Here is a 26,064-nt window from a genome sequence, read left to right as displayed (position 1 = left end):
CACTTTACATATATAAAGCCATTTTACACAATAAATGACAGCATTGATAAAAAAGAAAGTAGAAGGCAGATAGGGGCCCATCATTGGGATTGCACCGCGCAACTTCACTTAATTCCCATAGTTTATTGGAATATATAACCAAATAGTTAACTTTCGTGCCCTTGGTGAGTATGTTATCAGGTTCAGTTCCACATTTGGATGTACAGAATTAGGAAATTTGGAAGCAGCTTCAATTAAGAAATAGCCAAGTCCTTCCTGGAAAGCCAGAAATAACGGTGATGAGAACAGATGTGTTTCCCATACATCTTCTATCTAAAAGCTGCGTGACCACCGAGGAGTTAAGTTCGTCGTGGGTTCTAGCGACAGGGTGTTAAGGTTATTCTTAGAATGAGAACTCTTCTTTCCATGTTCTTAATAATGCGTTACCAAATTCATTTTTGGTATCTTCCATAATACATGTGTATCACACTTCTATACTGCGTAACATTATTTGATTTGATATAGGTCAAGAGTAGGGATGCGTACGAGCGAGTTTTCTTTGAAACTCGACTCGACTCGAAACAGCAGGGCCGTAACTTGTGTGTGGGGGGGGGCAGGGGGCAACTGCCCCCCAGGGAAGATTCCCGCCGTTCGAGGACAAAATTTTCTTACTCCATAACGACACGAACACGAAATCATAAATGAAGTATCTAACAGGTTCACTACATTACATAAACAAAACAGCACACAAAAGGTAAATAAAACAACTGAATCGTGGGCCCATTTCGATATATATTAGGGGCTCTAGAAATAATATTTATTCGTATGGCTTTGAGATTTGTCAATATTGTTCCCTTAATTAATTTGTCATGTATGGAATGGTCCCAGGGGAGTAACTAACGGTCCCGCAGACCTTCGGGGCCCATAAAGAGTTAGAGAAAGATGAAAAGGGGGCCCAATAATTAGGAAAAACTTTTTCTAGGGGTCCCAAATACGCGTATTAATGCTCCCCCCCGAAAAAAAAAACAAAGTTACGGCTCTGCGAAACAGATATCTTTGAGCTCGACTCGAGAAGTCTTCACGAAAAATTTCCTCCAACTCGACTCGAATTCAGGTCGAGTTTCAAGTCCGAGCCAAATCGTATGTGTAGTTTCAAATACTTTCTTTAAGTATCCTACATATACAATATGATTATTATTAATGATACTACTACTACAACAAATTAGTATTATAACAACAACATCGTGTATAAACATGAAAGATAGGCGGTTTGCATCTGAATACTAAAAGCTAGTTGACTGCCGACCTCGGTAGTCGTGAAGTCTAGGAGGCAAGGACATCGTTCACGAGGTTCTAGGTTTGAGTTCCCTAGGAGGAAGTATTCGGGGTAGAGCCAAAAATTGTTAAATGTTATAGGGCGCCGGCCAAACATGTTCAAAACCGCTCGGCGCGGGTTTAGGGTTGTCAGCGGCTCAAGCAGCTCGGCTCACAGCTCATTCACTATCGAGCCGAACTGAGAAGTGACCCGAGCCAATAGCCCACCTAACCGAACGGGCTCGAGGCATCGGCTCAGTTAAGCCGAGCTGAACTAAGCTCGTTATAAAAAAATTCTTGTTGTGTCGTTATCGAGATGAAACGAGATGCGAACAGTGTCCTCTCTCGTGAGCAACACTAAAAGTATTCTACGTTACTGCTTACATGTCTCATGGCTTTCGCTTTCCAGTCTAATCAGCTCATGATTTCAGAGTTAAAACAAACTGATCGAGCGTGCCATTTATCAAACTCGACCACAAAAACAGTGGCTCGGCTCGAAACTCGACTAGAATTCGAGTCGAGTTTTAGCGTGACTCGTGCCATCCATAGTCATGGGTCCTAACTTGAAGCGTGAATTTGACTTTAATTGCAAACAAGAATGTGATTTTCATCGGACTGCTCCATTGATGCTTTCTAACGTCACTACTGAATTCATACTGAAAAGAAGAGAAGAAAAGTTTACATAATAACATTGCCAACTTTTGGAAATTGATTTAAAAGGACACTCTCATAAATGATAAACAATAACACTCTTATAAATAACAAAATCAGTACTGCTATTCTACAATATTATTAGCATTTAACGGGAAAAGTTTTGTCCAAAGATGACACATATACCAATCAATAAGTCTTATTGAGATTCCCGGCGGGAGCTCATGTGGTTCGGATTCCACGTTAATCAGTAGGTCCACGTCTCATATAGCCTCGCTGCTGAAAGGGACGCTAAACTAAAATCAACTCAAGTCTTATTGAGCGGCGTAAACTAATATGCATGTATGTGAAACATTATGCGTAGTTTTCGAGAAAATGAAAAACAATTTGTAAACTTAAAATTGACACTGTACGAGGACACTGTCACTTGTTGAGGTGAAAACTGATACTGAAATATACCCTTGTTAAACACAAGACCCTGCAGCACAAGGTGACAGTACACACATTATGATTAACGAGGTATAGCCTTAAATTAGCTTTTACTCTTAGATTATTATTTCTGTCAAGCCAAAATATTTCTTTCAAAACACGCCAGGCAAATATTTGGATACTTCATTCAGCCGAGTGTTTTCCATTTGTAATTAACTGGCACATGGAGAAAGATATTGTAGGGGAGTGGGTTATTGTCGGTTGTACCCTTCCCCCAGAAAAAAGCTCACTGCATATTTTTGGACTGGGGAAAATTCCAGTAACCCTGGTCTGTATGCTTAATATTCTGAAAATGATTATAGAAATTGGTGGGAAGTTTAAAATATTTGTTCTGATTGTCTTCACTTCCGACTTAACATGTGAGTACAAATCAAGGTAGATGACGTTCTTCCGAAATTAGACGAAACCTTTAGTTCATAATGTCGGGTTATACTCTTTAAACTAAAGTAGACGGACGATACACGGATATCTCGATAGTTGTAATTAGATTTTCCGGAATATAAAATGCTTTTAATAACATGCAATCCATTTAATGAACTTACAAATTCAAGAATAACGGTATTATGCAATATCTCTACCAAGTTCCCTTGGTGAACTAAATTGAAAAGTTGGAGTCAAATCTAAAAATAGTGAATATATGTGATTTTTAAAAATAAAGTCTGAGTATGTTAAAATTAGAGCTGTATGTTAAGTTCCAATATTAAAGCATACGAGACCTGACAATTAAATTCATGAATTCACCAGCTTTTGCTTGTTGAGTCGGTACTATGCAGAAGTCTTAGTACTCTTTGATGGCATTGATATTTAAAATTTACTGTTGATATGCCACATAGTCTTTCTGAGTGACGTCCATTATTTTTGGTCTGTATTTGTTTTAGTATACCATTACAAGAGTATCGGCTCTTACGTCAGAAACTCTTTATTCACCTAATCTAGCTCCAGTAACATATTGTCCTTCTCGATGATAAAGGAAATTGATAGGAAGGAATTTGATTACATTAAAGTCATCAAAAATTATATAACGAAAGCTCGTAGCCAGTTCCATATAATAAATTCCGAAATTACTTTGAAGGGTAGACTAGGTACTGCCAGTTGTTTATAGCTTCCCAAGGGAAATATCTTGAAAACGAACACAGTAATATTCACAAATGAGACATGTAAAAACTTACTGTCTGAGTTCAGTAACTTTCCCATATATTTTTACTGCAAATAAAGCTTGAATATACATTTCTTAGTCGTAACAAGATTTTTCGTAACTCGGACAGACCGGACATTTCGTACCTCCCCCCTTTTTTTATCCGGAGTTCCCTGTAGCTGCAAACAAGTGATTATGAAAACTAGTAAAGTGAGAAGCAAGTGTAAGAAACTCGAGAAAATTCACGAACGTGATGTACGACATCACAAATTGCTATAATCCAAGATAAAATCAGGGCCTCTTTACACTAGAAATAAGCACTCTACCACTAAGCCGCTATCGTGTTTCTCTTAGTTTGCAAGAGAACAGAGATAAATAGTACCACAAAACCGATGAATTCAGTTTCTATATAGGTTTTTCTTAAGATATCAGGATTACCTCTTGGTTTATTCGACGTTTCTTAATGTACGTTCTAAATACGAGTAGATGAATAGAATGTACTTAAATAACGGGAAATGTGCTTCTTAAGAGGCACATGAGACAATTTCACTTGTTCTGTTTCTTGCTCAAGAAGGTATAATTTTCGTTTGTGTTTGTCACGATATATTTTATTCTTAAGAAATGAAAAATCTGTGTTTCTATGTCATGCTTTTGCTGAAGATACTTTTTCAGTGTAACGTCGCAATCAGAAGGCATCTTAAATATTAAGTCGAAGTTACTTTGAATTTGTTGTTGTTCTATGAATATTGCTGGTAGCTTCATGAATAGCAGTGCTTACATATGCAATAAAACTTTTGCATCACAAAGAATAGTCATTTACACTGATTTTTAAAATCCTTTTTTGGAGTTGTTTCACCATTTTACTGTGTTTGCCAATTTACGCTACGAAGATCACATTTATGAAAAGTACCCCCCTTAAAGTCTGTATATCGATCTAGTGTTTAGCAAGATTTCAGGAATAAAAATTTGATCTTTGGAATTATTAATCATGACTGAGAAATATATATATTACAGTTCATAGTAGACCTATCAGGAATATCCCTAGATAAGTGCTTAGTGATAACCTGATAACTTTTATCTGAAAGTAAGTTGATAATTTTCGTTATATTAGTATGTGTTTTTCTTTTCTTTCCAAATCATAAAGGTATACTTAAAAATTAACAACAAACTGCGCGGATAATGAGAAGCAAATATTATAGTTAAGTTGATTTTGAGTTTAACGTTTCTTTCAGCAACTAGGCTATGAGACGGGACCTACTGATTAACGTGGAATCCGAACCACACGAGCTCCCTTCGAGAATCGAACCCGGGTCTCCCACGTCAAAGGCAGTATGCTAACCGCTTAGCCACGAAGGAGCTCGCGAATATTATAACAATATCACGAAAAGCTGGTCGAGTGCAATACAATGCACAGGTTGGTGTGTTGGTTTCGTGACGGGATTCTGTCTGAAGCTATGATTTAGTTTTATTATAGAGGTGTTCAACATCTTGCGCGTCGCGGATATCTCCAGATCTGTTTGATAATGCCCTACGTTTTGCAGAGGAAAGATCTCTGAGACTGCTAATGATCTAAATATTCTAATTGTTATTTTCATCTTTAGAAAGTTCCAACAAAAAAAAAAAAAAAAGTTTGGGTCTTGGCAGAACATCAATAGTGTTAAAATTAATATTTAAACGTAATAGTTTGAACAGAAACCTCCGCGGCTTCAAATGTGAAATATACTAACGAAATGTACCAGAGATTTTTCATTCGAAATGTAAGGAACGAAGTTAGCATGTACGAAAGATGCTTGTGTTCAGTTCAACTCAGCTGTGCAAATATGGTATATAACTCAATATATTCTTTTCTACAGTTCCTAAAACGTTAAATTTTCGGAACATTGCGGACCTCAAGAGGTTGATGATGGAAAATATGTCCTAAAGAACGTAGAATAGCAAACATAGATGTAACCAGTAAGATTATAGTAATTCTGTGTGTCCTAGTTCACAATTCGTATGTTTGTGATCTAAATTTCATGATTTGGATTATGACAAATCCCCCCCTCTTACGTCCCATCCCTTCCGAGTGCCCATGCTTACAATCATACACTGAAGTAAAGAATTTTTCACTGCTTTTAACGGATGTAACATGAGATCAGTGTGTGAATTTGCGGATTGGAAGAATAACGTTCTCTCACAGCTATTGTCTTACATAAGCCAGGAAGACAGAAATAAAATACCTGCACTGGTTAACCGCTGACCTTGTGTTTAGAAGACATCTTATTTTTAATTATTTCAGGTTTCTACTACAATAATACCCTGTTATTGTTGAGAATGAGGATATGTGTTGTCTCGAAGTACTCCCTTTTTACAATTTCATCGATATTATTTGTCCCTGTATTCAGATTTACCATTATTTCTTACGCAATAATTGAGCTTATAAGGCATCATAGCAAAACTTCAAGTATAATTTCGCTATTTGTGATAAAATGAAGAATTCGTTTAAATAAGGGATCATGTAACAAATTTGAAATTTTGTAGAATAGTTTTTTTCTTATAGTTATTTATGTAGATTTTGTATTCACATAATAGCGAGCTACCCTTCTTGAAATATGATAGGTAATTCTATTATACTATGGTGAGTACCACGTTCTCAAAGATAATTACAACGCATCACAGGCATAGACTACTGCTCTTCATTATGACTCATGTTACATCCGTGTAAGGTAGTAAGCATCGTTATAAGAAACTCTACCATTACATATAGGATCAATGCTTTTATCTTTTTTGTGGTAAAATGTAAAGATGAATTCTATCTTCTTGTATGACAGGAATGTTTCATTTCAAAGAAAACGTTCCTTTTGCGGCTTGTAATTTTATGTTGATCAAAAAGTGTTGACTACCATTGAGTAATTCTGATTGTCTACTTAATCAGAATTTATTACTTTCGGAGCGATTTTGTAAGTGTTGCGTGGAGGAAGTTAAGGAAATGTGATACCAGGAAATATATTATTTCTTGCAGTTTCATGTATTTGCATTTCCTGCGAATCGTGTTCTGTATATAAATATGACTTGCAAGCAGAATTGTTGATTCTTTTGATGTGTCACGTTTCACGATCTCTAAAAACGTAATGCATGCTAGAAAAATGTGAAGGTCAATTTGTAATGTAACTAGACTTCTAACGTAATAGTCGTTGTTCTTTGGAAAAGTGTCAAGAACGTTGTCAATCGCCAGACATTTAGTATAATATTGAATAAAGCAGTTTTATTTTAGTACAATATAGTTTTCTCGTTATTATGAAAATCACATTTCTCTCGAAAAGAACATCTTGTACACGAGTTTTCCACATTCGTCCGATTTTCTTCCTACGTACTTACTATATACATCTTTAATTAGCGTTAATTATAGTAATACATAGCGTAATATCGTTTAACAGTGTAACTCTAAATAGTTTAGAATGTGCATTAAAAATAATATTTAACTATCGAGGTATGTGGTCCAAGCTTTTCTAGTAAACAAGTAGTTACTTTGGTGCTAGTTGTCCCAGATTCTGTTCTTGTAGGCGAGCGTATCTCAGACATTTTTTCAAATGGGGGGAGTACTTTTATTTTTTTTATAATATTGCACGAGGCACTGCTCTTTTACCCTCCTTAAGAGGACCACCTTACTACAAACATGTGTTTCGTGTAGTGAAGCACTTGTAGTGTTTAACAAAGAGTAGTTCTAGTGATGTTAGTAATATGATTGACTAACAAATGCTCTTACGTGTTACTGTGAGCATTTTTTCATCTTTCATATAATGCGTCTGAACTCGAAGTCTCACACAAAATTTTCATAAGGGCATCTTAAGAAAGCATCCCCAGCTCTTTTCCTTCCATCTTGGGTCAAGCATCTGAAAATGCTGAAACGGGTTTAATTATTTTAAATAAAAAGCCTAACCGAATTTCATTCTGTAACCTTAAGGGATTCCGAGATATGGGCATCATAATTCCAACCCTACCCCATTTTCTTCTCACTTCTTTTCTTATATAATAATAATAATAATAATAATAATAATAATAATAATAATAATAATAATAAGAGATTAAACATATATTTAAAATTATTTTAAATGAATACCAGATTTCATTCCTGTTGACTTTCAGAGATCTGGATTGTAATATAAATACCTTATTACAATAATTACAACTCCCACGCCTTCATCTTCCTACCTCTTCCCACCTTCTAGGACAAATATCAAAACCCGCTGAAACACTGTTAAATTATTTTAAACAAAAGGTCCAAATACCAAATTGCATTCTGTAATGTTAAGGGATTCCGATATATATAGATATATATATATATTTTACAATAATTGCAATATCTACATTTTTCTTCTCTTCTGGGTCAGATATTGCTGAAACACGTGTCTTAATTGTTTTAAATGCGAAGTCCATATACTAAATCTCATATCTATGATCTTCAGAGGTTCGAAGATATAAATATTTAAATAAAATAATTGTAACCCCCGGCCCTTTTCTTCCCATTTTTTCTAGATAAAATATTTTTTAAAAACACTGAAACACGTATATATTTTAAATGAGAAGACGAAATACTGAATTTCTTGTCTCTAACTTTAAGAGATTTTGAGATATGAGCGTCTTACTATAATAATTGGGATTCCCATCCCTTTTTTCCTCTCATCCAATTTTCTCTTCTAGATCAAATAAAAAAAAAAAACTGTAAAACATGTCTAATTATTTTAAATGAGAAGCCCATATACTAAATTTCATGTCTCTAACGTTTAGAGATTCAGATATAGTTACATTTTAATATAATAATAGCCACTTCTTCCTCGTCGAATTTCCAAAATTCTTTCCTTAGATCACAAATCCTATGAACTGTGTAAATTTCAAGTTTCTTGTGTAACGGTTTGACCTGGGCGTTGATCAATCAGTCAGTCACTCAGGATTTCTTCTTTTATATATAATGATAAGAAAAGTGGGTGAAAACCAGGAAGACATAAAAATATGTGGTGGCCCGTTGAGTTTACAGAAGAGACATAGCGATATCTCAAGACGAACTGCCAATTCTGCTTTTGACAGGAAAGTTTCTTTATGGCGAAATGAAGTGCAACAGCGGGGACACAAACAATTCTAGGAATCTTTCCAAGTTTGTCTTAGAGCTTTAATACAATTGTCTGGGCATCTTCGAATATTCCTTTTTCTTTTTCTTTTATGAATCGATAATTGTACAGTAGACAGTTACGAACTCTGTATACTAGTGATACTTCCCGGTTTGATTTTTTTTAATGATATGTAGTATGACTAGCAGTACAGTAGAGAAATTGGGTGTGTGGAAGCACCAGAAATTTCAATGTCCTTATAATTCAATTCCAGTCTCCCTTATTTGAGTTTTACTCTAAGATTTCAAACTCCTTGGTAAATCAAGTATACCTACCTTGTACCTCGAAGATATCCTATTCTTAATGGGTAATTGTTATCAGCACTATGATCTTAGTCATCTTCACGTCTGTTTGTGTCACTGGATAACTCGTCATCCCCACATCAGTTTGTGTGACTTAATGTGTAATTAATTATGTTGACGTTATGCCCTGTAAAATAAACTTGTATCAGTAAACAGCAATAAGTGTATCACTTTCTATGCTTATTTAGTGATCACTTGATTTTATTTTTACTTTATTTTTATTTAATGACTTACGAACTTAAAAGAACTTGGTAGACATATTGTAATAAATTTTGGGAAGTCCACACATTAAATTTAATGAACGTAATATTTTGATTTAAACTAATTAAGATTTTTTTCAGTAGATTTTTTCTTTATAATAAGTGAAAAAATACTTGTGTTTACGTTACAGATAATAGAACCAAAAGTAATAATATTTAAATATTATGTACAATATGCTTTATTACACTATTTAATATTGTAATATTGTATTGTATACTGTATTTAATATTGATTCTATTCTTTACATAAACACAAGAGTTTTTCATTCGTAATAAAGAAAGATTTTTAGTTTTTTTTTTTTAATTAGTTCAAATCAAAATATGAAGTGAAATCAAAAATGTTACGAGTGAATCTTTAAAAAAATCGTTCCAATGTGCCTACCAAGTTCTTTTAAGTTTGGAAGATATTAAATAATAATAATAATAATAATAAAACTTTATTTTTTACGTGCTGAGAACAGGTAAAATACAGCATTTTGTCTTATTCTACATTAATTCAGCACTATAATATACAAAGTAGTACAAGTGATAAATTATAATTACATCTTTAACTTAAGTTATTAATAATAAAAACACTGACAGTGTAGTGTATGTCAATTATTGAAACAAAGAAATGTCAGAAATTAAAAATAAAAATAAAAACTAGTAAGTTACATTTAAAATTCTAAAATAAAGTCATATTTTAGGATATGCATTCTTTATAGCTTGTTAAAATCCTAGAGATTAAAATATGTTTTCTATTATGTGGTTCCAATAAAATTTTTACTCTTGTACCATATGTTGGAACTTTAAAATCTATATTTTAAAAAATATAATTCGAAGTACATTGATTGTCAAGTAACTTTTCTATAAATGCAGACTCAATTAAATTTCTCCTGTCAGCCAGTCCAATTTAAAGTATGTTATCCAATATTCATACGTGCTAGAGTAGTAGTCAAGTCTAACTTAAAACAAAGTATTCTATCAAAACACTTTTGGACCATTTCAAGTTTTTTCACGACAGTATTTGTTAGGCTGTTCCAAGTCACCGATTCATATTCTAGTTTCGACTTCACCAGTAATTTATATAAAAGTACGTATGTACTTGACCCTAATCGAATAATAAGAAGAAAAAGAAAAAGAAAACATCAAGTGATCACAAATAAGTGCAAAGAGTTATAAACTAATTGTTGTTTTCAGAAAACACTGTATTCCCATGTTTATTTTACAGGGGATCCGACAAAATAATTGATTAAACATCAAGTTATATAAACTGATGTGAAAGTGACCAAGGTCACAGCGCTGATCGAAATTATCCATCGAGAATGCATCTTCTAGATACAAAAGTAGATCTACTATACTTACGTGTTGCTGCAATCAGTAAATCCTTGGTAAATCATTGAGCCCTCTTCAAGAAAACCTCTCACAAGACGATCGATTTTAATTTAAAATTTTAGTAGTGACAAACAGTTTTTCACTTGTATCCTGTCTTTAAAGATAAATGTTAGCCTTTTAAGTTCAATAGTTTGAATTCGAATAAAGAGTTTGTACATTCCATAATTCATACGTATTCATAATTAAATCATAATCAGTATGTAAATATTGTGATACGTATATATATATGAAAACTTAATTGATGGAGAATATGTTTTAATGATCTTTAAAATTATGTTTTTTTCAGGCAGAAGCAAGGCTTGCTGCACGAAGGCAGGCCAGGGCTGAAGCACGAGAGATTCGTATGCGGGAGCTTGAACGACAGCAGAAGGAAGCCGAAGAAAATGCTGATAGAGTTTACGACATGTATACAGGTAACACTACTTCTCAATAGTAGAACTATCTCTTATTACTGTATTTTATGTAAGAATGGACAAGATACATATATTCGCTAAATAATGTATACAGGATGTTTCAAAACAACACCGACAACATTTGGGAGATGATTTCCTGACACCAAGATAAGACAAAAAGTATAGACCAACCTGGGTGCACAAATGCTTCCTTTCGGAGTTATAGGCTCCCGAAAATGTGAAAAAAATCAACTTTAAAGGTCCATAGCTCCAATACTGTGGGGCCTACCGTAGTCGGGTCAAAACTTTACTAAGGAACTAATATGTGCTCTATCCAAAAATACATGCTTCAGAATCCTGCAGTACTTCCGCAACAATTTTATAGAGGTAGTTAGTGAGTACTTCAGATTATATGCCCGTAACCAAACTGCCTGTACAAAAATTATTACGTGGGTACCTTAGGATTCTGAAACATGCATTTTTAAATAGAGCACATATTAGTTCCAAAGTGAAGTCTTGATCCGACAACGTTAGGTGCCATAGTTTTGGAGCTATGGACCTTTAAAGTTCATGTTTTCGGCAGACTATATCTCCGAAAGGAAGCATTTGTGCACCCAGGTTGGTCTATACTTTTCGTCTTATTTTGGTGGTGTCAGGAATCACCCCCCAAACGTTGTTGGTGTTGTTTTGAAACACCCTGCATAATTATATGAAAAGTAGGGACTAACTTTAAAAATATTAACCAGAAATGCCAAACAGGATGTAGAATATAAGGTAGTTGAGGGTAAATGTTGTCAAATATGAATTATTAATTCATTTGTAGTGAAGTAGTGGGCTTATTACATCAACATTACTTTGTTACGTTATGCTATAATATAAAATGTGTAAAACAACAATTGTCAATGGTTCCCAAACATTTTCAGTTAGAGCTTTATCTATCTATATATATATATATATATTTATTTATTTATTTTTACGACATTGAAAATTGTAATTGTAATGCCCTTCCTGTCATCGCATAAACACATCAATAACCCGCTTCTAATACAACATAAGTGTCATATTTCGCATTTACCATGGATTGCATCCAAGGGAGCCACTTTGCACAATCTAGAATTCTTCCCAGATAAACTGAGGTACTTTATACTGTTGGAGCCACAAGAGACATATTCAAATAGGAGTAACTACTACAGGGTTCGTATTAAAAAGTATATATAAACCGTAAATAAAAATCATTTTTATGTAAAAATCAGTAATATCTCATCATTAAGCATTGAATGCTAACACAATGTAATCAATGATAATCTCCTAAAGCGAGTATTCTATGAAATATTAGGGGCAGCGACGAGATTATTCACTAATATCAAAATTCACTAATGATGTATATAAAGTTTCATGTAATTTTAGGGATTTATCAAGTAAATGTATGTCGAATTAATTAAAAAGACTTAATTAAGTTTAAGGAATGTTTATTTATTTGTGACTGCAATATTGTATAAAATGATCAAAAGATCAAATATTAATCAAAGGTTCATACCTTACGTAAATGCACTCTGTTGACTTTATTTCGGAGATGACCGCAGAACTATTGATACTAGTTCCTAATATATTTAAACCTATTTTGCGAGACACCTTACCAAATTGACTCCTTGTTCCATTTGGTTGCATGCATGCAAATAATGGAGATGGACCTACATGTTATACGTTGTAATTGTTCGGTAAGCAGGCCCTCCACATGAAATTTCAGGCAGTATTACCAATATAATAGCCAGTCCTCTGAGAAACAGTCTTGTAATTTTTCGTTTGGAATATATCATATGACAAAAACATCATCCACCAAGCACTAAATTACGCTTATAAAACAACGCGGGTGAAGGCTAGTGATAAGTGTTCTTCCTTCACATCTGGCCCAGCTGGACTTTATGACTTTTCCCATGTAGGTCCCGAATTTGAGTCCGATGGCTGGTCATCCTGACAGATCTTTTTAGAGTTTCGTCTCAGTTCCACCAGATGAATATTGGAAGGCATATTTAAATATAAGCCCTTCTAACTTCCTTTAGTTTTGCTGATTGTTATTGTTGATTCACAATTGCCCTAGATAAATTGGACTCAGAAGCCGTGTCTGGATATTTAAATAAATAAATGTTACAACTTACTTTCTGCAGTTTGAATTTTTCAACTATAACCTTTCGAACTAGAGATGTATACAAAATTAACATCAAAGTCAAATTACTTTATCAACGTAATTTAACTTTTTGTGTTTCCTTGGTTACACAGTCGTAAAGCAAGGTGTTCAAGAGTGTCGAGTAATTCTTGATAATAGAAACTGACAGTTAAGTTGAATTTAGTAATATCGTTAGTAAGTTGATATTGTTGTAATTACAGTTTTCCTCATCTATGTGTCCAGCGGGCCTTTCTGACTTTTCCCATGTAAGATCCTATCCATAGGTTGGCTACTTTATTAATCACATTTTCTGTGGACGACTTAGACATATTTCATTGTAATATTAATCAAATAGTCTGTTGCAAAATAAATTCACATTTGAAGAAGGTATAAAATCTTCTCTTCAAGTAACTTTAGACTTACATCATCACCTCCGTCTATTTTAATGATAAGTATGAAGGAAATATGGTTTTTATCTAATCAATTGAGGTTACTTTTGTTGTTTGTTTCTTAAGCACATCTGCTGTAAAAAGCAATAGATAGTGTTTGTATTTATAAATTTATTACGTGTTTTTAACAGAGGAAACTTAGTTTCTTTTTCTTATTCTTGCTGAATTCGTAGTACAACACATGTTAACAATTCTTACTGAATACTACTTGGTCGTTTCAAGTCAAATTAACACAGAGTATAAACCTCACTATCTCAGATTTGCAATACTTAGAAAAATATCAAATTTTATTTGTGCTGTGTCAACTAGTTTTGAAATTACAACTATGTAAAGTTTTCAAAAATCTGAAAAAAAAAATCATGTTTGAATTGCTCTGGAAGCTTTCCTTATTGAACTAGAAATGCTGATATTTACACGTTCTTGTAAATAAACATTAACACTAAAATTTTAGGATAGCTCACTGATGTACAATTGAAAAAGTCCATTTTTTTTTGGGGGGGGGGGGGGGGTACTTGCAATGGGAGTCATGTAAAAACACTCACTACTGATATCCACAGAATATCACGATCAGAAGTTACTTTTTCTTCATTAAATTCTTCAGTTTTCATCAAAACATACCCGAGCCATCAGTTAATTCCGTCGCCTAATTTATCAAGAAGTTTTGACATTTGCTTTTCTAAGACTGGATCTCCCGAGAAGTTTTTCACCAATATTTTTGATGTAGTTTTGGGAATGGGCACATTGTATTGCTGTGTTCTTTTTATAGTCATTGCTTGATTTTGACAATTTTGATTGAGCATAGTCCTCATGGGTCGAATATGAGAAGTTTACATTAAAAATGCTTTCCACTGCCCATTCAAAATGTTGTAATAGGGTAAGTATTTGATTTTCATATGGTCTGTGTAAGTTAGCACAAGTCTCTTTACAGATTCCTCGATTTTGTCGAAAGTTTCTTTCGCATGTCTGTGGCCAAAAATTGCTACTCTGTTGTACGTTTAGAATCTTCCTGGATGTCATTATTTCTAGCTTTGGAACTGCTTTGCCTTAATAAAACTGCTTTGCAAATCTGACTAAAATTAAATCATTTTTAATAAATAATAACGTTAACATTTCAGGAATGATAGATACATTGCCGAAACTGTAACATTATTATTTATTAAAAGTGATTTGCTTTAGTCAGATTTTATTTTTTTTATTAAAGAATCTCTCTCATGAAAATATAGGTTTGAAAAGTTGTTTTTATTTTTGTGTTGGACATGATCCATCTCAAAAGTAAACTTTTTTAAGGAAAGGAGAATTTTTGAAATTTGTTTTACCAGAAAGTTTATGAGCCGTTTGAAAGGTGTAAACAGCTACTGTATTGTGTTCTAAGTAATCAAAAACTATCACATTACTAATATATGACAGGTTCATATTAGCTTTGCTATCCTAAATAACTTAAACTAGAAATAAAAATCACTGAACACAGCAACGCTTATTTTAAAATAATAAATGTGAAACAGTTCCTCCAACTGATTGAACATATTGGTTTCATCAGATACTATCAGACCTCTGTCCTGTGAAGAACTTCCTCAATGGACCAAAAAGATGGCAATTATTCTGTCAAGGTCTGGACTGTAGGGGAATGCTCCATAATCTTCCACCCCCAAGAGTGACGTTGGTGATTGTTGTTCGCCACGTCCGATTTTGCGTTGTCATGGAGAATAACTAAATCATCAGTATCCCTAATACCCTTAAACTTTCTCCTAATGACTGCTTGCAGCTGGGAGAGTGTGCGACAGTAACTTTCTGTGTTATGGTTTCACCTTTTATCAGAAAATCCAGTAGGAGTGGTCTCCGGCTGTCCCAAAACACCGTGAATATCAGTTTACCAGTGAATGGAGCTCGGAATTTCTTGATTACTGACGAGTTGGAATGTTTCCACATCATACTCCGCTGTTTTTACTCGGGAGTGTAATGCAGTATCTACGTTTCGTTGCCAGTAACAGTGAGGTCCAGGAAGCTGTCTTCCTTGCCGTAATGCTGCAAATGGTTCAGTGACATGACGTGATCATTGGATTGCCCTTATTGGCATTATTAAAATGCTTAAGAACTCACCGACATGACATCTTGGGTATGCCAACCAATCGTTGACAATGTCAAAAACACTACCATGGAAATGTCAGGCTCCTTTGCAGTGTCCTTTAGATGAACATGTCGGTCTGCTTTCGCTGTTTGGTCAACACGCGTAGTGTTGTCCGGTGTCAGCAAGGAATGAGGATGACCCGATCGCTTATTGTTCTGGACATTTTCTCGTCCATTTTCAAACTCTTTACACCACCACTACATATTTCTCAGTGCTAAACACTTGTCCGCCCACACTGGCTCCATTTCCCTGTGGATATCTGAGGCTATATATATCCTACACCATAGCAAACGAATAACACTGCACTGGTTATATGGCGTGGACGTTCTGAGTATTCTGGTCCTTTTTGGCAACTGATAACAGCATTGTGCTAAAGGGAAAATCGGAAGTGACCTTGGAACCGTTCCAAGAAAAGTCTAACGCATCGATCGTATATCTTGATTTTGTATTAAAATGTATTACATGCTCGAAAAAAGTAGGTGCAAAGACTTTTTCGATTTTCCCTAATGTATATGCTCACCCCTTAAAATTTTCTACTCACTGTAAACTTAATTATAAATGTAAGACCGTTTAAATCTTTCATACGGCGTATTATTCACGAACCACACCATAACATATTTTTACGTCAATTAGCTACTGCTACTTTAAGTCAATTGATCACTGAATATCAGCTATTATCAATCGGTTCGCCATCTAAACTTGTCAATACAATTTATTTGAAGACGGATTATTTGGTAATGGTAAGCATTTTAACAGCACATACGAAGTACTAAGTACGAGTAAGAAGCTTTGGTATTATTATTTGATTTCCGTATACTTCTTTAAAAAAAATAAATAAATAAAAAATGAAATCTGGATAAGTGATCACCCTCAGCCTTCAAAGTTTCTTACTGTACTCGTATACTTTTAGTTGGAAGAGTGATATTGAATATTGTACAATGGAGATTGGATATGACATGCCAAAGAATATTCTTTAAAAAAATTAGATGTTAACATTAATAATAATGATATAGCTGGACTCGCCTTCTTTATATGTCGATATTTTTAATTACCGAAATTCTCGATGAAGACTAATCATCTGCAGCTGCATTCTTCCAAACATCACTGCTACTAATCACATCTCTTGGTGTTGACACATTTTTGAGATCATTACTAGTATGATACAAATATATGACTGAATTTCACTAAAATTATTATGCAAATTAGAGGCGTAGAGTCATAGGAACAAAAATTTAGTTGGTTAAAAATTATTGATGTTGAAATTTCTATGAACAGTTTTCAGCTAAAAATGTTTATCTATAGAGTGGTAAATACCTATTTAAATCAAGTAATGTGCGTGCCAATTCTAAAGAACATTTTTACAAATAAATCTCAAAAATTGAAAATACATGGAAAGTTGAACTCGAATGAACTATCAGTTTTCCATATTGTCAACTTGATTTGTAAGTTAATAAACGCAGAGAAATATGTCTAAGTGCAGACTAGTAATTATGTGTAGAAATAAAAGTGTATTTTTTAAAAATAAATCTGAGCCCATCATCACCTTTATTAATGATGTTTTTGGTGACTCTTCAGGTAATTAAATATGTCGATGTGTAGAAAGGTGAGTCAAGTTAGTATTTATATTCATGCGTCAATTTAGTAATTTCTAATAAAAATTTTATTTATTTTTATTTCAGATCCGGTTAGTAGAGCAGCCCTCAGGGTTGTATCAGGTAGCACACGATCTACCTCTCACCACTCAGGTTCCGCCAGTTATCAGTCAAGCCGAAGAAGTTCTGAAGATTCCTTGGAAGAAGGAATTAGTCTTAGAGATATAAGAGTAAGCTGCTAGAATAAGATCTGTTCTCTTTAACTGTCGCTTCACTAAGAAAAAATAATTTAAGATGGAAGATACTTTATTCAGATAAATAGAATTCCTAAAAAACTTATAGTTGAAGAATTATGTATTACAAAACTGTGTAGTTGAAGAATTATGTAGTTTCGGTATTACACAATTACCTCGTGTCAGAACTTTAACACGGTTTCGTAGTATATTTCTTCAACTGAAGAGATTCGTTCGGAATGTGAATTCACACAAAGCTAAAATGTGAATTCTCAATACATACCCAGTCTAAATTAAAACAGGGCTAATATATATGATGATATCATTTGAAACACCAATAAAATTGGTACCAGCAGAGAAAGAAGCTCAAAAATATTTCACTACAGGACGTCGTTAGTGTAACACTGTCACATACCAACATTGGCTGTCCGTTTTGTGTTCCATATTTTCATTTTTATCAGTAGTTGATAGTGTACAATGGCATTTCCGAACAAAGTTCGAATTGGTCCATCTAGTTGTCATACAATTGGTAAGATGTATTCTGAATTTAAGGTAAGGGGATGCATTTATTTCCCTTGGTATAACTCGTAAAGAAGTATATAACTTCTTCCAGTAGATCAATACACCCAACACTTTCATTACGAAATGACAAAAGCAAACACCATCATAGATCTGTTGGACTTGGTAGTTGTGGTGAGACTGAATTTCATCGGCTTCCACTTTCCCTGAAAACAAAATGATACTCCTCAAAGCTACTGCAACTGCTGCTCCTTTTACCACGGATCATGCGTGATTTTTGAGCGCATATCACAGAAGTTATTGCTTCAATTGATCACTTTGTGCTTCTACATCCATCCGATGGAATCTCTATTAAAATCTGGGTATGTTCCGAGTTATGAAGAATACAAACGTTGAACACATATGATGGATGTTAACTGCAAGAGTTTCTGTGTTCGGTTATAACAATTTTATTTCGCAAGAGTTACGTGGACATGCCAGTACTTTTGAGAATTTTATGACTTAAAACTTTCTTAATTTGGAAGCGCATGACTCGCTAATATTTTCTGGTCAGCTTATTTGTGTTTTTTTGATAAACTCCCTCAAAATGATGCAATATAATCTTACGTATATAGTCAGTAGCTGCGAAAGCTTGTTCGTAGGGTAGTATAGACCTGAAAGTTCAGGATTTTTTTTTATTATTATTATTTGGTAAGTCAAGACTAATCAAAACAATTCAAGAATCAGAAAAAAATCAATTTAAAAAATATTTAGGTATTACTTTTTTAATTAGAGAAATTTAATTTCGATTCACTGAGTACATGTACGTAGGGAAATTTAATTCTGATTTGCTGGATGTACGTAGGGAAAATTTAATTCTGATTCACTGGCTGTACGTAGGAAAATTTAATTCTGATTCACTGAATGTACGTAGGGAAACGTGAGAATACAGGTGACCGAAGCGTGGTAATGGTAACCACATCACCACCTCTCAGTCATAAGGTTATGGAAGTGGGGCCACATGGCCACAATACTCTGCTTTAAATGAGGGGTGCAACTTTAACTATATCTTACAATTGATAATTTGAGTTTTGTTTTGCGTCCGTACGCAGCAGCGAGGTTACGAAGGACCTGACCTACTATTAACATATGCTCGGAACCACACGATCGGTTCTAAAATCTGGATGCACAGACCATCATGCAAGGTCAACCCTCACGTTTATAGGCCGTTTCTCATCACGCTAATCTCGCACCAAGAAAGCTGGATTAGAGGCGTAATTTCCATTGTATAAATCGTGAGAGATCATTGAAAATGAATAAGCTATTACATAATTTAATGTGAATGACGTTCTTAATCAATGTGATGAAACTTAAATATTTTCATTTTAAAACTTTTTCAGCATGAACTGAAGGAAATGGAAGAGAAATTTAGAAAGGCGATGATTCAAAACGCCCAATTAGATAATGAAAAGTCGTCGCTTACGTATCAAGTAGAATTATTAAAGGATAAAATAGAAGAATTAGAAGAAGCACATTCGCAATTACAAGTAAGTATAAGTGAGAAAAACAAAGGAGGTTAAAACCTTCGAGGAAGTATTTAGTTTATGCTAGGTAATTCAATTTTAGATGTAATAAGAGTGATAATTTATGTATATCTCAAATACAGTTGCTTAAAACCATATCTAATACATGATTGGATCAAATTGAAAAGTACAATATTTTTCACTGCCGGCTGTAAGCAAGATAATGCTAATGCATTATGTGAAGGAATAGAGTGCTCACTCTTGGTGTTAAGATACCTGGGTTTTATACCAGGGCATCTGAGCTTATGGCAAACAAGATCATGTCTGTTGATGCTGTTTTTCAGATTTCTGTAATTTCCTGTCGGTAACTCTGCAGTACTCTTTGATTATCATTTACATATATTTATCTCCCACCACCTTTGGCCTATAAAGGAATTTCCAAGAACCTTAAAGTAAGGACTTCATTATTTTCTTCTTCTGTCAGCAGTTTCCGCATTGGTTTGATTCTAATTTCCGTTGTTCCCTGTTCTAAGCCCGACTTTTCATTTAGTTTGTTAGAAAATAATTACTTACTGCGTTTAAATTGAATTGTAATTGTTCTCACTGTACTGATTTTTTTTTTTTCGTTGTAAAGAAAAATTTTCTAGCTCAAGCATTTGCATTAGCAAGAACTTTATCTTCAACATCGTTCCATTGATCACATTAATTAATGCAAAAAACATTCTGACAAGAGTTTGCATGTTAGTGAATCTGAGTTACCGATGAAGAAGACAGTGTTTGCCAGAACAGTATAAAAAATTACAATTTAAACGCAGTAAGTAATTATTGTTTACATATTATAGAAGTACGCGTCAAAGTTCTATCTTTAAATAAATTTTCATGTTCTTGTCGATCTTTCGTACATTTTCTATTATTTGCGCAATATAGTACATCGGGTTCTTCCCTTTGGTATATTTTCCTTCTGTCATTCTTTCCATGGCCAATAGCCTGATTTGTCCTTATCTTAAGGTAGTAGTGTGTTAATATTCCTATGTCTTTTTTCGAAATAATTTTCAGTATACTTTTTTTATTTCTTTTTCCATATGATACCTTTTCCTCGCACTTAATATTCAACATTCTTCTATTACAAAATCACAGTCCATACATATGCTTTCACCAATATTTTCTTCAGTTTTATGTCGATATTTCTTCTAATGGCTTCTTCGTCTGAGTTATTCTGGATTTTACATTTTGTTTACATATGCCATAGTATAGGTTGTTATTTGGTTCTTATTATATATATATATAATTTCACATAATGTGCAATAAATTATCAACTTTTGTAAAATATTAAGTTCTTCCCTTCAGCATATATCCTACCCTGAATTGATATACTAGATAAAAACTTTTTCCTTAGTTCTAATTTTGTCATAGGAATTTAGTGTAGTTCTAGTACTGTACTCAAAAGTTATAATCACTTTATAGCACGTAGCATAATCTGTAGGGTGTGTAGTAAGATGTTTCTGGTGTTCGGTGTTGACATGTTGAAATGGTTACCATTGGAGATTCAGCCCATTGGAGGGAAGTTCGAGTGATAAGTTATTTATGTAGAGTGATTCTCGGAGACGGCGTACGTATAAATTGAAGGAAATGAGTAATAATTGAGTCTCACTGTGTGGAAAGGATGGTTGATTGATTTGGAGTTTAGTGTTCTGTTCAGTAGCGGGCCTATGAGACGTGAACCCAGAGTTTAACTTGGAATCCAAACCACATGAACTTCCACTGAAAATCCAGTCGGGTCTCCCGCGCCAAATACCCTGTACGTGTACGATAACCATATAGCCACGAGGGAGTTCTGTGCAGAAAAGAGTTGCCATATTCTTAGTAGAAGACATATGTGTAATTGTAAGTAAATGCAAATCTAACTACTTGTAGGTTTCTTTCTTTATAATCACGTATAATAATAATAATAATAATAACAATAATAATAATAATAATAATAATAATAATAATAATAATAATAATAATAATAATAATAAAAATAAAAGAAAGACATTTTTCTCATTGCCAGTAGCAGTTACTTAAGAATGTAAGGAACACTTATCTGAATTTTTCACACCCATTTTCATGTTCTCTGAACACAGATATAGTGCATAAACATCTGTTCAAGAATTATTTTTTTCCTTCGTTTGACAGTAAAGATTGAGACTTTTTTTTAATATTCCTGTTTCTTACATATTTTACAAGTAGCATGTTTGTCACTGTAGTAAATGCAGAGAAAACTAAATACATGGAAATTCGTCGGAATCGTAATACAGCAAATTATGGATGCGTTAAAATATCAAATAATACTTTCAGATATCTAGGATCAATATTAACAGACAAAAACTATATTCACAAAATAATAATAATAATAATAATAATAATAATAATAATAATAATAATAATAATAATAATAATAAATAAATAAATAAAGGTCGACTGAAAGCAGGTAATTCGTGTTATTATTCAGTTCAAAATCTTTTGTCCTCGCGAATTCTGTCAAGGAATTTGAAGCTTAAAATATATAAAACGATAATCATTCCTGTTTTCTGTATGGTTGCGAAACATGGTCGCTTACTCTGAGGGAGAAACGCAGACTTGAAAGTATTTGAGAACAGCATTCTAAGACGAATATTCGAACCCAAGAGGAACTGGAATGGTGAATTATGGAAATTTCGTAACGAGAAACTATAAAATTTATATCGTTCACCATACATTGTTAGGGTAAATCAAATCTAGGAGGCTTAGGTGGGCAGGTCATGTAGACAGAATGAAAGAAAGTAGGAACGCTTTCAAAGTTTTGACTGAAAATCCAATCGGAAAACGATCATTAGAAAGACCTAGGCAGAGATGGGAGGACAATATTAAGGTGGATCTCGCAGAAATAGGAATACAAAGTAGAAACTGAATTGAGTTGGCTAAGGATAGAAGTCAGTGGAGAGCTTTTGTGAACGCGGCATTGAATCTCCGGATTCCATAGGGTATAGAGTTAGTTAGTTAGTTATATTTGTCATTAAATTAGTTAGTTAGTTAGTTAGTTATATTTGTCATTGTTAAGAATGCAGTGCGTGTATTACTATTTAAAAAAAAATCATATGACAGCAGATACAATCTGCAACAGAGCAAATATTTTGTATACATACACAGTACATAAATAAATACATTACATAAATAAATAATCTGTTCCAGCGAAATAAGAATTATCAATTTATATTGGCAACGAACGACATTTTTAGTGTCACGAAAATTCGTTTTTCCGATATTTCTAAAGCTAGCATGAGAAATTACTCTTAAACACTTCATTTTGTTCAGCATGATGTAATCTATCGTTTGATATATGTATCATCTTTAGACGATATTATAATTAAAGAGAACTTGAAATTTAAGGGTTAATAATAATTTCGGGTCATACGTCATTAACCATATGGTGTACTGTTCTCGTACTACTGTCAAAATGATAAGTTCGACCAGGATATACTTCAATATTAGTTGCATCTTAATGGGTCGTGTAATTATCGTATAGCATGAATTTTTAAGTTCAGAAACAAATTAGTTTTTCTCAAAAGCTACGCATGAGGATTTATTTTTACCCATATCTTTTTTTTTTTTCACTCAATAAAATCTGTCAATTTGTCGGAATGTGAGCAGATGACGGAGTGTCAATAAATTGAATGACTTCATTCTTAATACAGTAAAAAGAGGCTATTGAACAACCATACTACAAAATGGTTTAATCCAGCCATATGCAACAGCCAGTCCTCGGCCTACTGAACTCTTTTCATCTGGCCCGCCTAATCCTTTATTTGAAATGTATTTTTTACGTAACCTCTGAATGTGAATTGAGTTTTTTGTTTTTTCGTGAATAACTAATGCTTACCTTAAAAATATCCTTCACGTTGGAACATCCAATTTATCACCGAACATTGAGAGACTAGTTGACTTGATCCTACTTGACATGTAGGATCAAGTTTCCCACTAAAATAGTGAATAAATAGAATTATCTACGTTTCTTGAGTAAGCAGATATTTTGGTTACCGTTATAGCGGTTTTTCTGTTCCTATGGTGTTACTGGACGATGAACAAGTTTCTCCATTTTAGCCATTCAGTTGTTGTGAAAATGTTACGGCCTTACGTACACTAGTAAGGCTTTTGTGATTGGTTCACCCTCTGTTCCAACTTGTACATGTCTGATTTAATCAAAGGGTTTTTGTAAGAAGAATAGTATGGTTTTAATATGTTTAATAATAATAATAATAATAATAATAATAATAATAAGTTATTTAGATTCTTCTAAGGACGTAAACAAAATTATGTTTAAATGCAAGTAATATGATTGCAAAACTATATCTTATAGAGTCCTTTATATCAATTGTTCTCTAAATTATAAATTTTTGAGTGCGCCGACGGAAGGTACACACAACTAAGAAATCTCAATAATAAAATACGAGTATGTGAGAAATAGGAATATGTGAAAAAAGACATAGTCTTCACTGCCAGAAGAAAAACCAAGTAATTTTAAAACTATTCTAGATGTTTATACACTATATCTGTCTTCACAGAACATGGAGGTGAGTGTAAAAAATTTAAATAGCAGGTTCACTTGAAAAGTACCTAAGGACATTATACTATCTTTTTTAACTTGATAAATAGATTATGTTCAGCATAGTTAGGAATGAGTAATTACTTTTGTTAGAATAATTTTGAAAACCTTTTCAACATTTCAAGTATTTTAGTTTTTTGGTTGTTTAGGTTACATCAATATCAGTGAAAGTTCAATTGAGACGCTTTTAATTTCTTTTCAGCGGGAGCATAAAGACAAATGTAGAGATCATGAACAATTAAAAAGAGATTCGGCAAAAGTTAAAGAAGATATGGAATATTATAAATCACAATTAGAAGAAAGAGATAGGCTAATAGAGGTAAGTGTTGCTATGATGGATCGCATTTATTTCTTTTCACCGTTTAAAGACAGATACCTTTACAATATTTATAGCAGTTGAAAAGCTGCGAAATAATGTTGCGGAAGACAGTCGGTATGCTTTTGTAATTTCTAGAGGCTACAGTTCTGCGTCAGTTTTATGTACTAATCAGACTAAGCAGCATTTCTAAAACTTTTTCAAGTAAGAACCACTTTTATTAGTCTGTATACCTGCAAACTAACCTATTCTAGTCCTCTTCAAAAGCAGTTTTAATGTTTTGAGTTATACATGATTGCATTTTTAAAATAACATCATCAATATCGTGTTGTACTTTTTTCATATGTTTCGACAGTGCCGAAACCGGGTTCTGCTGTAGCATCTTTGAGATATTCTTCAAGGGTTAAAGAAAAAATCAAGTGTTCATGCAATAAATTGCAGTTGCCAGAAGGATTGTACAGATGTGATAAAAATAAACTGCAAAATAAGAAACATTTTAGAGACGCTAAAGCAGAATATCTGGTTTCGAGACTGTCGAAATATTTGACAGAAGCAACACGATATTGATGATTCAAGAATTTTATTTGGGGCTAAAAATGAAACCGAGACTTGTTATCGAAAATTTGTTTATTTTGTTTAAGAAATCCAAAGTTGAATTTAGATAAAGAGGTGGTTGTAAAAAGAATGGGTGACAGTGGTTGATAAATGCAAACAACATTAGCATAAAAATAAAAACACCACGTGCTGACATATCTTCCACTGCAAAACAAAAAAATGTACAAATTGAATTCAACATATTGCAGCTTGTTATTTCACCATATGATTAGTCACCAACTGCTTTAGGAAAAGGTGTTATTTCGCATTGCTCAATTCTAGTGGATCCTTTCATTTTACTATCTTTGTGTTTCTAGTATTCTTTTTCCTGTTTTTAACCTCCGTGGTCAAATTTCCACTGGAGAGGCGAAAAGTATTTCAGAAATTATAAAGTTATTTGTAAGTAAAATGGAAGTAAGTTTAGTTAAAATTTTAGGTACACCCATTCTAAGATACTTTGCATCCACATTGTCTTAAAACTTGGTTCGATGTACAGTCTTTTACTTTGGCTGCTCACATCTCTTTTAAAAACTAGTAAATAGGAAGTTTGAAACGCAATTGGCCATTGAAAATTTACATTTGTTTTTTACATATAATTCCTTGTATGAGTAAGAATACAGATCCTTTCCAAGAGAGGTGGTTGGCCACGATTTTTTTTTAACAAGATTGCACATGGTAAATTAAACTGTTTAAATTAAACCTCGTGGAGAGAGCTTTTTATTACTTTGTTTTCTCCGTTTTGGCAGGAACATGGTTTAGTTGTGGTAGGAGAAGATGAAAATTTAGCAGATGAAGGAAGTGGAGATGCACAAAATTCACCGAAAAAGCCTTCGAAAGCCCTTGTCTCCGTACAATCGGCAGAATTGTTAAATTCCGCAGGAGAAGGATCATTAGGTATGCTTAGATCAA

At 33.5% G+C, this 26,064-nt stretch overlaps 1 protein-coding gene across 5 annotated transcripts in view; it reads left to right on the top strand.

The window, feature by feature from the left end:
• Window positions 1-26,064, top strand: part of LOC145672153 (leucine-rich repeat flightless-interacting protein 2) — a 186,557-nt gene that overhangs the window by 141,116 nt on the left and 19,377 nt on the right. For all 5 annotated transcript variants that reach the window (XM_081741490.1, XM_081741491.1, XM_081741489.1 and 2 more), the window contains 5 exons: window positions 10,935-11,061; window positions 17,458-17,600; window positions 19,502-19,648; window positions 24,448-24,564; window positions 25,902-26,049. In XM_081741490.1, coding sequence (XP_081597616.1) covers window positions 10,935-11,061; window positions 17,458-17,600; window positions 19,502-19,648; window positions 24,448-24,564; window positions 25,902-26,049 — 682 coding nt within the window. The remainder of the gene's footprint in view (window positions 1-10,934; window positions 11,062-17,457; window positions 17,601-19,501; window positions 19,649-24,447; window positions 24,565-25,901; window positions 26,050-26,064) is intronic.

The sequence above is a fragment of the Thermobia domestica genome, chromosome 15 (genome assembly GCF_964235325.1).
Source record: "Thermobia domestica chromosome 15, izTheDome1.hap1.1, whole genome shotgun sequence".
In the NCBI taxonomy this organism is placed as follows: domain Eukaryota; kingdom Metazoa; phylum Arthropoda; class Insecta; order Zygentoma; family Lepismatidae; genus Thermobia; species Thermobia domestica.
This window is presented reverse-complemented; position numbering and strand designations above follow the sequence as displayed.